This window comes from Bombina bombina, chromosome 3 (genome assembly GCF_027579735.1).
Source record: "Bombina bombina isolate aBomBom1 chromosome 3, aBomBom1.pri, whole genome shotgun sequence".
Classification (NCBI taxonomy): domain Eukaryota; kingdom Metazoa; phylum Chordata; class Amphibia; order Anura; family Bombinatoridae; genus Bombina; species Bombina bombina.
Window position 1 is genome coordinate 775,494,895 of NC_069501.1, and position 15,036 is coordinate 775,509,930.

At 38.7% G+C, this 15,036-nt stretch overlaps 1 protein-coding gene across 1 annotated transcript in view; it reads right to left on the reverse strand.

Annotated features, from left to right (window-relative positions):
* The window catches only part of MFSD9 (major facilitator superfamily domain containing 9), a 37,889-nt gene that overhangs the window by 20,051 nt on the left and 2,802 nt on the right, over positions 1 to 15,036 (reverse strand). Inside the window, exon 2 of the mRNA XM_053707663.1 lies at positions 6,697 to 6,784. Coding sequence (XP_053563638.1) covers positions 6,697 to 6,784 — 88 coding nt within the window. The remainder of the gene's footprint in view (positions 1 to 6,696; positions 6,785 to 15,036) is intronic.

Below are 15,036 nucleotides of genomic sequence, written 5' to 3' on the forward strand. Positions count from 1 at the left end.
AACATGTACAAAGTATTCAAAGGGGCAGTAAACATCTTGTAATTAAATATATTTCTGTTGTGTTGATATAGAACAACATATCAGGAAAATCTCAGTGTTTTTAAAACAAATTTACATTTTTTTTCCTGCAATTGTGTTTCAATAGTCAAACTTTACTCAACATTTGCCTTATTTGTAGAAGTTAATCTGTGCTTTATTCTACAGACAACAAGGCTTGCCACACAGTTATAATACTACTATACAATGCATTAATTTTGCTGTTACCAGTTAAAGGATCAGTAAACACAGTAGATTTGCATAATCAACAAATGCAAGATAACAATGCAACAGCACTTAGTCTGAACTTCAAATGAGTAGTAGATTTTTTCTGACAAGTTTAAAAGTTATGTCTATTTCAACTCTCCTTGTATCATGTGACAGCCATCAGCCAATCACAAATGCATACACATACCATGTGACAGCCATCAGCCAATCACAAATGCATATACGTTTATTCTGGGAATTCTTGCACATGCTCAGTAGGAGCTGGTGACTCAAAAAGTGTAAATATAAAAAGACTGCACACATTTTGTTAATGGAATAAATTAGAAAGTTGTTTAAAATTGCATGATCTATCTGAATAATGAAAATTTAATTTTGACTTGAGTGCCCCTTTAAATTAGGGAAAGATATGTAGCACTTGATAAGTCAGCAGGGTGTATTTTAAAGTGTGAGAATTAGAAAATAATTCATTTTAGAGCTATCTCACGTGAAACTAAATAAAAATAAATATTAACATTATATTGCAAAGTTGTTACATTACATGTAAGTAAACATTTTATATAAAAATCTCAAGGTGTTAAATGTCCCTTTAAAGTGGCCAACTATATACAAAAATAAGTGGATATTATAGGAACCTAGTGTAACCCATCTGAAACCCAATGCTAATTCTAACATTCAGAATTTCTGTTTCTCTCTCAGTATGATTTAAGGGACACTTAGGTCCAGACGGTATTGCACTATATAAAACCGATGCTGGAAATTTATTTTGATATTATATACATACATACATAAAGATATAAAGTGGTGCAGGTATAGTAAAAATGCACTACATTTAACATTTAAAGTGATTGTAAATTTGAGCTTTCTGGAATAGCTCATTATGTTAAAAATATATCTAATAAAGTCGCTTACATTAAAAAAATCCATACAATAAAAAAATCTTATATCTGGCTATTTACGGGTCCTTGCTCAACCCCCTTGGAGTTCCTGCTTCAAATTTTCTGTGACGTAGAAAGTGGTCCCACCTACATAGGCATTAAGGTGCGCTCTTCAGCTAAGGAAATGTGCGCATGCACAATTTTCAGTTCTCAGCTTGAATTCCCATGTTAGCCCAATGTGCATGTGTCACACATGAACTAGCATTTACTTGTCCAGGCTAGGAAATAGGTGGCGCATGCGTAAACGATTGAAGATGTGTATTAGGTTAACTCATGGACACCAAACGGCCTGTATTTCAATTGGATTAGCGCAGAATCCTCATGGGAAAAAAAGTTAATCGTGAGCCGGGAGGATTAAGAAGGAACAGCAGTAATAACGTTATTAATATCTAAAAACAAAAACAAAAAATGATGAAAGTCTTGTTTATTTCCAACGTTTTTTTAGATGCTGCTTTCCATCACTTTACCATACTTTTTATCAGCACAAAATGCTTATAAAAACAAACACATTATGACCTGCAAAAGCATCCTATATGGAACTAGATTTCCATCCTGTCACCTAGCCTACCTAACAGGCCAGGTTTTCAGGATCACCTTGGGTGAGAGCCGGTAAAATAACTATGTTTACTAATCAGCTGATTATTTCACCTGTGCTCTAGTTCAGATATCCACAAAATGTGGCCTGTTAGGGAGGCATAAGGACTGGTTTGAAAACCAGTGCTATATGGCTTACCACTTCTTCTTATTGAGTATGTGTCTGAACCAGCAAGGACATTTTTTATATATCTTAATAGCAATACTGCTTTTAGAGCTGCAACTGTGTACATATAGAAAGCAGGGAAAGACCAGAACCTGTAGATGTGTCAGTTATAATTTGTGTAACAAAACATGTACAAGAGGATCGCACTGATACACAGATAAAACAATGTATGTATATATATATATATATATATATATATATATATATATATATATATATATATATATATAATAGTCTTTTTGTTGGAGGGCACTCGCAGGACTTATTGAGAACATGAATATCCAACTTTATTTTCAAATTAATTTCACTGGGAGCCCGGCATTGAACGCTGGTGTGTGATGTGCTGCTTGCACTAATAACGATGAAAATTGTCTTGAAAAAGGCCCTTAAATGGGTCGAAACGTTGACTTTTTATTAATGTAAAATTAATTTGAAAATAAAGTTGTATATTCATGTTCTCAATAAGTCCTGTGAGTGCCCTCCAACAACAAGTCTATTCTGCATACTAATTTAAGGATAGCACCCAGGCTGTGGCTACACTATTGTGGATGGAGTGCTGGGACACCGGCTATACATTATATATATATATATATATATATATATATAAACACACATACAGTACATACACACACAGATAGATAGATAGATAGATAGATAGATAGATAGATAGTATAGAATATTTTTTTTAAATACATGTGAGGTGCACGTTTTTGTTTTGTACTATTTTTTTGAATTTGCCCACTGCTACTTTGAATAGAAAAAAAAAACTAAAATAAATGAGCAGCCCTAATTAACAGTCAGCTCAGGCAAATGAAAATCAAACTACGAAGTAGTTACTACACAGATGTAACATAGTTAGTTGAAAGGTGTGGTTTGTACAGACTGTAGTGGAATGCTTCCAACTCTCTCCTTATTTATCAAAAACAGCCAGGCTTTCAGGATATCCCACCTGGAATAATGTTCTCAGGTTGGGATAGTCACAAATTCTGGCTAGCTGATTGTCCTTTGGGACAGGTTTGGAAACTATTGCGCCAGACTGCATAACTTTTAATGAATCACTGGGAGAACAAGATATTTAATACCATAAGCCAGTGAGCAAGCAGAAATCTAATTTAAGATGTGAATGTTGTACAGGAGGATGGGTGCTTACATTCATGGCATACAAATACATACAATAGGCTGCAAAGTTCCATTAATTCAGTCAGAATATGAAGCACTAATGTATGATTACTGTAAGTTAAACATTACACTGATATCCATAACGAGAGAACACTGTTAAAGGGGCAGACTAGTTAAAATTAAACTTTCATGATTCAGATAGGGCATGTAATGTTAAACAACTTTTTAATTTACTTTTATCATCAAATTTGCTTTGTTATCTTGATATTCTTTGTTGAAGGCGAAACCTAGGTAGGCTCATATGCCAATGTCTAACCCCTTGAAGGCTGCCTCTTATCTCAATGCATTTTGACAGTTTTTCACAGGTAAACACCACTAGTTCATGTGTGCCATATAGATAGCATTGTGCTCACTCCCGTTAAAGTTATTTATGAGTCAGCAATGATTGGCTAAAATGCATGTCTGACAAAAGAACTGAGAAAAGGGAGCAGTCTGCAGAGGCTTAGATACAAGGTAATCACAGAGGTAAACAGTGTATTAATATTACAGTGTTGGTTATGCAAGATTAGGGAATAGGTAATAAAGAGATTATCTATCTTTTTAAAGTAGACTGTCCCTTTAAGTAGTAATTTTACAGACTTGTAATATTTCAACAGTAAAGTTGTGAGCTTATTATCTATAATGCATTATAGCACCTACATGTAACCAAATAGCCTCACCTCAATATCATTTTTCAACTTTGTATGCTTTACATTTGCATAGCAATAGTGCCATGCCGTTACTATATTGTATACCACCACTGGGTGAATATAATACAGTGCAGGGATGTTTGTACAAATAAGATGGGATCTAAGTTGCTCAGTGTAACCCACTAAAGCACGTGTTTAAGGGGAATCACACTGTTATAAATTTATTTTTCTGAATTAAGACAATCACACAAAAGCCTTTCATTTGTATTTAACCCCTTAAGGACCACAGAACTTTTCCATTTTCTTTCCGTTTGGGACCCAGGCTATTTTTACATTTCTGCTGTATTTGTGTTTAGCTGTAATTTTCCTCTCACTCGTTTACTGTACCCACACATATTATATAATGTTTTTCTCGCCATTAAATGGACTTTCTAAAGATACCATTATTTTCATCATATCTTATAATTTACTTCAAAAAAAATTATAAAATATGAGGAAAAATATGGAAAAAAAAACACCTTTTTCTAACTTTGACCCCCAAATTCTGTTACACATCTACAACCACCAAAAAACACCCATGCTAAATAGTTTCTAAGTTTTGTCCTGAGTTTAGAAATACCCAATGTTTACATGTTCTTTGCTTTTTCTGCAAGTTATAGGGCCATAAATACAAGTAGCACTTTGCTATTTCCAAACCACTTTTTTTTCAAAATTAGCAATAGTTACATTGGAACACTGATATCTTTCAGGAATCCCTGAATATTCCTTGACATGTATATATTTTTTTTAGAAGACATCCCAAAGTATTGATCTAGGCCCATTTTGGTATATTTGATGCCACCATTTCACCGCCAAATGCGATCAAATTAAAAAAAATCGTTCACTTTTTCATACATTTTTTCACAAACTTTAGGTTTCTCACTGAAATTATTTACAAACAACTTGTGCAATTATGGCACAAATGGTTGTAAATGCTTCGCTGGGATCCCCTTTGTTCAGAAATAGCAGACATATATGGCTTTGGCATAGCTTTTTGGTAATTAGAAGGCCGCTAAATGCCACTGCGCACCACACATGCGTGTATTATGTCCAGCAGTGAATGGGTTAATTAGGGAGCTTGTATGGTTAATTTTAGCTTTAGTGTAGTAGAAAAAAACAAAAGTATTGATCTAGGCCCATTTTGGTATATTTCATGTCACCATTTCACCACCAAATGCGATCAAATTAAAAAAAAAACGTTCACTTTTTCACAAACTTTAGCTTTCTCACTGAAATTATTTACAAACAGCTTGTGCAATTATGGCACAAATGGTTGTAAATGCTTCTCTGGGATCCCCTTTGTTCAGAAATAGCAGACATATAAGGCTTTGGCGTTGCTTTTTGGTAATTAGAAGGCCGCTAAATGCTGCTGCGCATCAAACGTGTATTATGTCTAGGAGTGAAGGGGTTAATTAGGTAGCTTGTAGGGAGCTTGAAGGGTTAATTTTAGCTTTAGTGTAGAGATCAGCCTCCCACCTGACACATCACACCCCCTGATCCCTCCCAAACAGCTCTCTTGACATGTATATATATCTTAAGTACTGGCAGAAAGTACTAAAATAAAAGGTATTTTTTTTTTTTTTTAAAAGCCATATTCTGATGTGTAGGATCCCCCTTAGCCATCCCCACCCCCTCCCAGATCCATTAGATCCCTTAGATCCCAATTACCTCTCTCCTCTCTCCCACTTTAGTTTACAACATTTTTCATAGTGTAGTGGTTCCCACCTGCTCCCGCCCCATGCATGCGCCCGCCGCCCCCTGTGCACGCATGTGTGTCCCCCAGTGACCCCGCCCACGATCCCACCCCCTTCTTAATACAGGAAGTCATCAATTGCCGCCCACCCGCCTCCCACATCGGCTCCCACAAACGTTCACAGCCATCGATGTCCGATGCAGAGAGGGCCACAGAGTGGCTTTCTCTGCATCGGATGGCTAAGAAAAGTTACTGCAGGATGCCTCGATATCAAGGCATCACTGCAATAACATGAAAGCGGCTGGAAGGGATCAGGATTGCTTCCACCGCTTTCAAAGACCAATGACGTATGGGGTACGTCGTCAGTTGTTAACTGCATTTTTTTGCAGAACCTACCCCATACGTCATTGGTTGTTAAGGGGTTAAGAAAGTGTCCTTTTTAAAAGGGACATGAAACACAAACGTTTTCTTACATGATTCAGATAGAGAATACAATTTTAAAAATGTTTATTTCTATTATCAAATTGACTTTGTGTGTCTTGTTATTCTCTGTTGAAGAGATATCTAGATAGATAGTGGGCACATGTCTGGACTATTACGGTGCTGCCATCTAGAGCCCTTGCTAATTATAACATTGTTGCAAAACTGCTGCCAAATAGTGCAGCAGACACGTGCACGCTCCTGAACTTACCGCCCTGCTTTTCAACAAAGGATAACAAGAAAAGGAAAAAAAATTGATAATAGAAGTAAATCGGAAAGTTGTTTAAAATTGTATCTGTTATCTGAATTACGAAAAAAAAAATGTTTGTGTTTTATGTCCCTTTAATCAAATAGATATATTTCCTCACTACTGGTTAACAGAACTTGCAATATAATCTTGAGAACTATTGGTCAGTATGCGGAGATCTAGAAGTAGGGTCCCAATCTACCTTTTGGTCACACCTAGTACAGTGCTTGGTTTCCCTTTGACAAAGGGGTTAAGAACAGATACAGGATGTAGCCTAAAAACAAACAAAAAAGAAAATGTATCAAACAAGCCTCCCTTCAAATCAAAATATATAATCTACATACATCAAACAGAAACAACTAGAGGAAATACTAAAGCAAGTAAGGCAGGATATTATTGGTCAATATCTGGTCATCATTATTATTTGTTAAGTTAAAATGAACTTCCCAAATACCAGTAAAATCCCTTACCTATTAACCCTGCTGTAGTGGGACTTGCTCCAAGGGATTTGATGTGGTGATTTAATAAAGGTACAATCATACTCACACCAAACAGATCCTGCAAAAGAAAGAAAACAAAATGTTGAAGTGAAAAGTATTTGCCGCTCTTTATTTAATAATCATTTTGTTTATTTATAACATGCTAATTGTGTTTTTGTTTGCCTTGCAAAATCATTAAAACTGATTCAAAGAAATAGTTTAATAAATATAGAAATGCACACATTAAAGAAATAGTTTAATAAATATAGAAATGCACACATTAAAGAAATAGTTTAATAAATATAGAAATGCACACATTAAAGAAATAGTTTAATAAATATAGAAATGCACACATTAAAGAAATAGTTTAATAAATATAGAAATGCACACATTAAAGAAATAGTCTAGTGCTCTAGTCAAAATTAAAAACTTTCATGATTCAGATAGAGTAGGCAATTTTAAGTAACTTTCTAATTTACTCTTATTATCAATTTTTCTTTGCTCTCTTTATTTGAAAAAGCAAGAATGTAAGCTTAGGAGCCAGCCCATTTTTTGTTCAGCACCTGGGTTGCACTTGCCGATTGGTGTCTAAATGTAGCCACCAATCATCAAGCACTATCCAGGTGCTGAACCAAAAAAGGGTCCGGCTCCTAAGTTTACATTCTTGATTTTTCAAATAAAGATATCAAGATAACGGAGAAAAAATGATAATAGGAGTAAATTAGAAAGTTGCTTAAAATTGCATGCTCTATCTGAATCATGTAAATTTAATTTTGTCTATCCCTTTAACTATCTGAGGAAAAAAAGATACACATGCCCTATTTTTAGTTAAACATAAACATGTATCAGGGTTTAATATTACATGAGAACTGTACCTCGATACACAGTTATCCCCCAATCTTGATAATACAGTGCAACTTGCAAGAAATATTTTGCATATGGTTTTCTCTTTAAAAAGGACACTAAACCCAATTTTTTTCTTTCATGATTCGGATAGAGCAGCAATTTTAAGCAACTTTCTAATTTACTCCTATTATCAATTTTTCTTCGTTCTCTTGCTATCTTTATTTAAAAAGCAGGAATGTAAAGCTTAGGAGACAGCCCATTTTAGGTTCAGAACCTGTGTTATGTTTGCTTATTGGTTTGCGAAATGTAGCCACCAATAAGCAAGGGCTATCCAGGGTGCTGAACCTAAAATGGGCTGAGTTCTAATCTTTACATTCCTGCTTTTTAAATACAGATATGTTGTGAAGACCAACATTAGCTACACTATCTGATATATTATATTTATATTATTTTTGACAAAAAAAACATAAAAAACATAAATTATGCTTACCTGATAATTTTCTTTTCTTCTGATGGGAAGACTCCACATCTGCATTCATTACTATTGGGAATTCAGAACCTAGTCACCAGGAGGAGGAAAAGACACCCCAGTCAAAGTCTTCAAATACCTCCCCCACTTCCCTCATACCCCAGTCATTCTGCCAAGGGAACAAGGAACAGTAGGAGAAATATCAGGGTGAAAAAGGTGCCAGAAGAACAAAAAATTACTGCCGCCTCATAGACAAAACGGCGGGAGCTGTGGACTCTTCCCGTCAAAAAAAATAAAATATCATAATTTATGTTTTTCTTCTTAAATGGGAAGAGTCCACAGCTGCATTCATTACTTTTGAGAAAACAATACACAAGCTAGAGGACACTGAATGCAAACAAAGGGTGGGTACAAAAAGGCAGCCTCTTCTAAAGGCACCAGAACCTGAAATTACCCGACACCCTATAAAAATAAGAAACAACACTGGAAAAAAACCTGGAGCCCAGGTAACTGCACATCAGTTACACAACCAGCAAAGCCGTGTTAGAGACCACTCAATCCCGAGTCTGTTGAGCACAACAGCCTCCGAGGAGTCAGCCCCGCGGCTCTCGACTCCCACAAACAGTACCCTCGGTCTAAAGGTCAAGGACCTCAATCTGCCCCCGAGAGGGAGAATAGATCCCCAGAAAGATCCAAAGGACCAACCCACACGGGCTCAAAACAAACTTAGAACAACCCAAGGTTGTCACATACCATTGCCCAGTGAGACAAACTCCCTAGAAAAACAAGGAACTGAAACAAAGTCCCTACTCAGGGAAAAACATGCCAAAAAGGACCCGAGGGTCACCCTCATATCCCTGACACAGCACCATACCACAAAAGGTGTGCCAGAAAAAACGCAAGTTCCCTGATGCATCACAGTCAAGTTGAAACGTTCAGGATAGACAAGCATAGACAGCAGAAACAGGATAACTATCCCAGCAGCTAACAAATAGTTCTCCAAGAGAAAACCAAGCCATCTGAAACAAGAACTCACAATGACCAGCTTCCAGGTAGGAAGGCTGACCCAAGCTATTGTGGAACTCAAATCACCGAATAGCCTCGACAACAGCTCCCGACCAGGGTACCGGACTCCAAGGAGCGTCCCCTCCAAGCAGCAGACACCGTCAGAAGAGAGGAGGACATCAAAAGTCCTCCCACTGAAGGGGAGGACAGACTTAAGAAGAAAACGGTCAATACTGCATAGAGAAACTGATCCCCAACCTTCCCTCCAGGGTAATGGTCCCAGCCCAAAGGCTTAGTCAAAGACCGAAGACAAGAGTCCCAGACCTCTGGAAGAAAAGGATGGATCTATGAGGAGCAAAACTCCAGAGTAGAACTCTGACCGCTACTAAAACCTGGCATGCTACCATAAGTCAGGACAGACTTCGTGCTCGGGTTCAAGACCCCCCACGCTGCTGTCTTCCATAAAGAGGAACAGTTCCCAAGGGAAGAAAGTTCTCAGATCCCCAGCATCTAAATATCAGAATCCGACATTAATCGGAGTCTTACCTGGGTTTAAATACACAGCCTACTGCTTCAGGAATGGTGGAGCAAGTCACCACTACACATTTCCCTATTCCAAGATTCTGAGAATGCAAGAAGGGAAAAAAAACCTACAAGGCAAGAAAAACAAGGACCCACAGGTCGTCACAGACACTGAGGTAACTCCAAATCAAGGAAAACACACAAGAACCCATCCCCCACTATAGGTGAGTAAAGGGAACTAAAGCAACAGAAACCACCCTACCATAGAGGAGAGACCCCTCGGCCAATATCGCCAGCCCAGTTGAAAAGACACCTGGAGTCTACAAGGAGCATCAACTGCCCAGAAGACCAGTAGGGACCCGTGAGAGAGACCTTGAAACCAAGCCTCAGGCAGATAGCAATCTTCCATGAAACAGAACCCCGCCCCCTGCCAAGGGACACACAGGAACACAAAACCTAAGGTAAAACAGAACCATCCAAGCCCGATCCAGGGAGAGACATGGTCCTAGGCCAGAGTCCTCGAAAAACTGAATCAATCAAAAGATCTAACTTCCTGAGGAAAGATCTAACTTCCTGAGGAACCCTAAGCTGCCTCTTATGATTAGGAGCTCACCATCTAAAGTGCGTAGACTTAATGGCCTAGCAACAGCCTCAAAACCAAGAGTCTGAAAGAACTCTTGACCAGTTTAAGATTCGGCACCGAGTGCTCCTGGATCGCAGGATAAATCCATGTAGACAAGCTTAATAACTTGTTACACACGTTGGAAAGGTAACAACCAGCACCCGAAGGTGGAAGTGAACCCTGAACCTTCTGCTTGCCATTCCAGTGAGCTAGACAGGAACCACCCTCCACTAAGCCCCAACAGAGCATTGAGGATAAATGGTCATCCACCTGACCCCAGAAGGGCGACAGTCTGTAACCGACCTCGGACCTCCACTTTCAAGCCCGAAGGCTACTAGATCTGCAACGAGGTCAAAGACAACACCCGAGAGTCAAAAGACCATGGTCAGACTAAGGGTAGGTCCTATATGGAAGATACAACAGTCTCCAGAGATAACTGCAGGATCAGGCTCCCAAAAAAACCCTTTAACAGGGTAAAAGCCTGGAACCTCGCAGCTCCCCACAGAAGGCAGGGTAACCCCTGCACTCCACCTCTTAGAGCAAACGCAACTCAGAGCAAAGGAAGAAGGACATGCCCGCTTTTCCAGACCAGATGACCCAACTCAAGACAAGAAAGAAGGAGACTCCACCACCACAAAAAATACTATTTGGCTAAAAAGAGTCAACATCCGGAAGAAACCTCAAGCGAGGACGCAAATCGTTCACCACTCGGAAACACTAGACCACGGAGGTCATTTACATCTCCCAACTCCAAAGAACCATGATGACGTCTGAAAAAGTCAGACCCGTATCCCAGGCAAATAGCCCCCCAAAAAAGCCAGCCTTCGATCGGAACTCACAACCCTTCGTTCGGAAGCGTTGTATCTACACACTAGGCCTCATGCTTCGAAATAGGATACGAGCCCGGAGTCCATATCAATAGGCCAAGAGACATTCAGAATATGACAGGATTAAATCAGCACCACAAGGGTGACATGAACCCAAGTAACAGCAGAAAGCGCCCGACCAGTACCTGCCTGGTAGAAGGACACTCCAGAACTGTCCAAGGTCCAAAAAAATTCAACCCGAAGGTTCAATAAATGAATTAGAAAACGTTATTCTGTTATCCAAGAGTGTGCAACATCTGTGGAAGTGCCCACGCGACCACAAAATCGCAAGTATCGCTTCCAGAGAAGAACGTTCTCAAAATGGAAATCAATCGGACATGAGCTTAAGAAAAACAAATCAAACACATCCATACGGATCAAAATAAAAGGAGGCCGGGACCCGCGGGTGAACGCCCAAGGTGAATAGGAACGCCAATGGGACCAGCCGATCAGAGGCCCCATTCACCCAATCTCAGAACTGGAACTGAAACATAAAAGAAAGAAAAAAAAACGGAGATGTTAAGGAGATTAGCTTCATCCCCAAACGTCTATCCAGTTTGCCATCCAGCATCTAAGGCCTTGGATCCCTCGGCCCACTAGGACTGGAATCCTCTAACATCGCCAAAACATGTCTTAAAAGGACACAAAGACATGCCAGCCTATAACGGAAGGCAAAATCATCCCTCGCCGGATCAATGACAGACCCCGGCCATAGGGACACCTACTTGCGTAGCCGAGAAATGGTCTGGGGCACGCGCCTCACGGGACATCGAAACGTCTGAGGCGGATGGTTCAACGCACTCTATGGTCCCTGATTCGGGAGAAGAGAGTACTTTAGAGCGGCAATCGGAACATAACTGATGGGCATTGATAACCTGGGCCATTTCATATTCATTACAAGACGCATTCTCCGTATCGGAGACATCCGTGTCTAAGATATCAGAATTCTCCATAATCTTGGGATTACAAAAATGACAAACACTAACTGGCACCCTATTTACACCCCTAATGGTTGGGGCACTCACCACCTCCTGTAAACCAGACAACCCACGAGCAGACTCTCTCTGTCGCCACACAGCCAGCATACGGAGAGTAGCCTCGCTTCTGACATGGACTTGAGTGAATAAAGGCAGGCAGCGAAACTTGTCAACGCTGATTGCCAAGGAGCTGTTAATATGAGTCGGGATGGTTTCGCAGAAAGACTCTCCCTGCATATCCGGACTCTAACCTTCATCCATGCTCTCAATGAGAAACTGACAGAATTACTAAAAACTCCAGTCCCATTTCGAAGAGTACTACCCTCCATAAGAGACTATCTCAAACTTCTGACACTTCTCTGCCAACCTCCTGTTACGAAAGACAAAGAATGACTAAGGGAAGTGGGGGGAGGTATTTGAAGTCTTTGGCTGGGGTGTCTTTGAATCCTCCTGGTGGCCGGGTTCTGAATTCCCAAAAGTAATGAATGCAGCTGTGGACTCTTCCCGTTTAAGAAGAAAACTATAGCAAGACTATGGTAGTATGAATCTTATAAAGCCTGTCCCTTGTGCAAGGAGGATTTATTTTACCTGAGGTTATATATATATATATATATATATATATATATATATATATATATATATATATATATATATGTGTGTGTGTGTGTGTGTGTGTGAACATATATAAAATATTTACAGTGTTCATTGTCTAACGACATGAGAATTTCAATGAATATAAAGAAGCATTTTGTCTAAATTATGGGCATTATGATGTGACAATAAATTCAAAGCACTTGGAAGCTAAAAACTATCCTTTGACTCATGTTTCAATATAGTGTCAGATGGCAAATGTAAAAATACCCCAGGAATAACACACAAGGTCAGTGGTATAGTGTCAGCACAGGTCTGGCATAGCACGCAAATAAATAGTTCACCTATTGAGAGTTCTTGCCTGCTTCATGTTCTTTATACAATCAGTCCTTACATGGACAGTAAATTCAAAATGAAACTTTCAAGATTTAGATCATGCAATTTTAAACTTTCCAATTTACTTATGTTATCTAATTTGCTTTGTTCTTTTGGCATCCTTTGTTGAAAAAATATACTTAGGTAGGCTCAGGGAGATCAACACACTACTGTGAGCTAACTGCTGATTAGTTGCTGTACATAAAGGGCTCTTGTCATTGGCTCACCATATGTGTTCAAATAGCTCCTAGTAGTGTTCAACAAAGGATACAAAGAGAAGGAAGTAAATTTTATAATAGAAGTATATTGGAAAGCTGTTTAAATTTGTGTTTTCTGTCTGAAATATGAACTAAAATTGTTGGGTTTTATGTCCCTATAAGGGTTAACATAGTGAAGACCCAGGGTTCAGCAGAACTGTCATAACGTTTTCCAAAATTTAAAGCAATTACGAACAGTAACAGTCTAATATGTAATTGTTTCCACTGATTGTATTAATTATGAATTCATTTAAAATGGACACTAGTAAGACATAACCTAAAAATATATCCAGTAAAATGACGAGGTTGAAGTTGGCTTCTTATTCAGCTAGCTTTTTATTGGGCAACTGATTGGAATCAGACAAAATAAGCTGTTTAAACAAAATATCTACAATTATTTTTATTTTAAATAAAATAATAGACTTTCCCAAAACCTAAACAAACTTATATGTTACACAAATACATGTTATATTGCAATAAACAGATGGTAAATATGGCACAATTTTGGTTATGTTTTGAATAAGTAACTTGTAGGGATGCACCGAAATGAAAATTCTGGACCGAAACCGATACCGAAAATTCAGGATGCCCCTAACCGAAAACCGAAACAAAACCGAAATGATTTTTTTCTTTTTTTAACTACAGTGTGTGTGTAGCTGAGAGAGCTTGTAGGCGGGAAAGCTCCAACAAATGGGCGTGCTCACGTACCGTAGGGTGTGATCTGCAGTGAAACTGGTGGAGCTCTACAAGGGAGAGCGTGGTTATGGCCTGACAACAATACAAGGTGGAAATGTGTTTTGTTTTTGAGTGTAGTTATCCGTGCGATAGGCGTGGCTGCACCTAATCGTCTCTTATCGTATCTCCGCCTAGTTCCTGGTTTGGGTCTCACACTGACCCGTCAGATTATATGTCCGGAGCCCCAAATGGAGTCTGCCTGTCACCTATCACCAGGACCACCAGACTTAGCTACGACCTTACATGCAAGGTGGTTATAGAAAGTTACTGTGCGTTTTTGTATACACTGGTGGGTGCTAATTTGTACCAACTGTGTGCGAGCTTGGGGCTTATGCATATATAGTGTGCATGCATATTTCCCTCAGGCGAATATAATGTCTACGCACAAGAGTCTGATGTATGAGCACTGTGTATAAGGCTTAAACATATTCACTGTGTGTACTTAGGGCTGTGTCTGATAATATCAAGTGTTTATAAACACTTATCCTCCTTTGAAAACTGTATTCAGAACTTTTCTTCTAGTTTTCTTCTAAAAAAAAAAAAAAAGGGCACTGCTGGTTTCAAATATTATCATGTCATGGTACTTATGTGTGTGCTCTGTTTACCATGCCAGTGCTGTGCTTCTCACCTTATGCTAAGGATAAACATTTAACTCAATAGAACAGGGGAGGGCTGTACATTTTTAGCCATATTGGTCCTCTTTGGGCCAAAATTGGAATTGCACATTTTCAGTGGCCCAAATTTTGGTGCATCGCTAGTATTATTCTTTATTAAAGGGCCATGATACCCACATTTTTTCTTTCATGATTTAGAAAGAGAATGCATTTTGAAACATCTTTCTAATTTACTTCTATTATCTAATTTGTTTTATTCTCTTGATATTCTTTGCTGAAAAGCATATCTAGATATGCTCAGTAGCTGCTGATTGGTTGCTGCACATAGAAGCCTCATGTGATTGGCTCACCCATGTGCATTGCTTTTTCTTCAAATAAGGATATCTAAAAAATGAAGCAAAATAAATAATAGAAGTAAATTGTAATGTTGTTTAAATTTGTATGTTCTATCT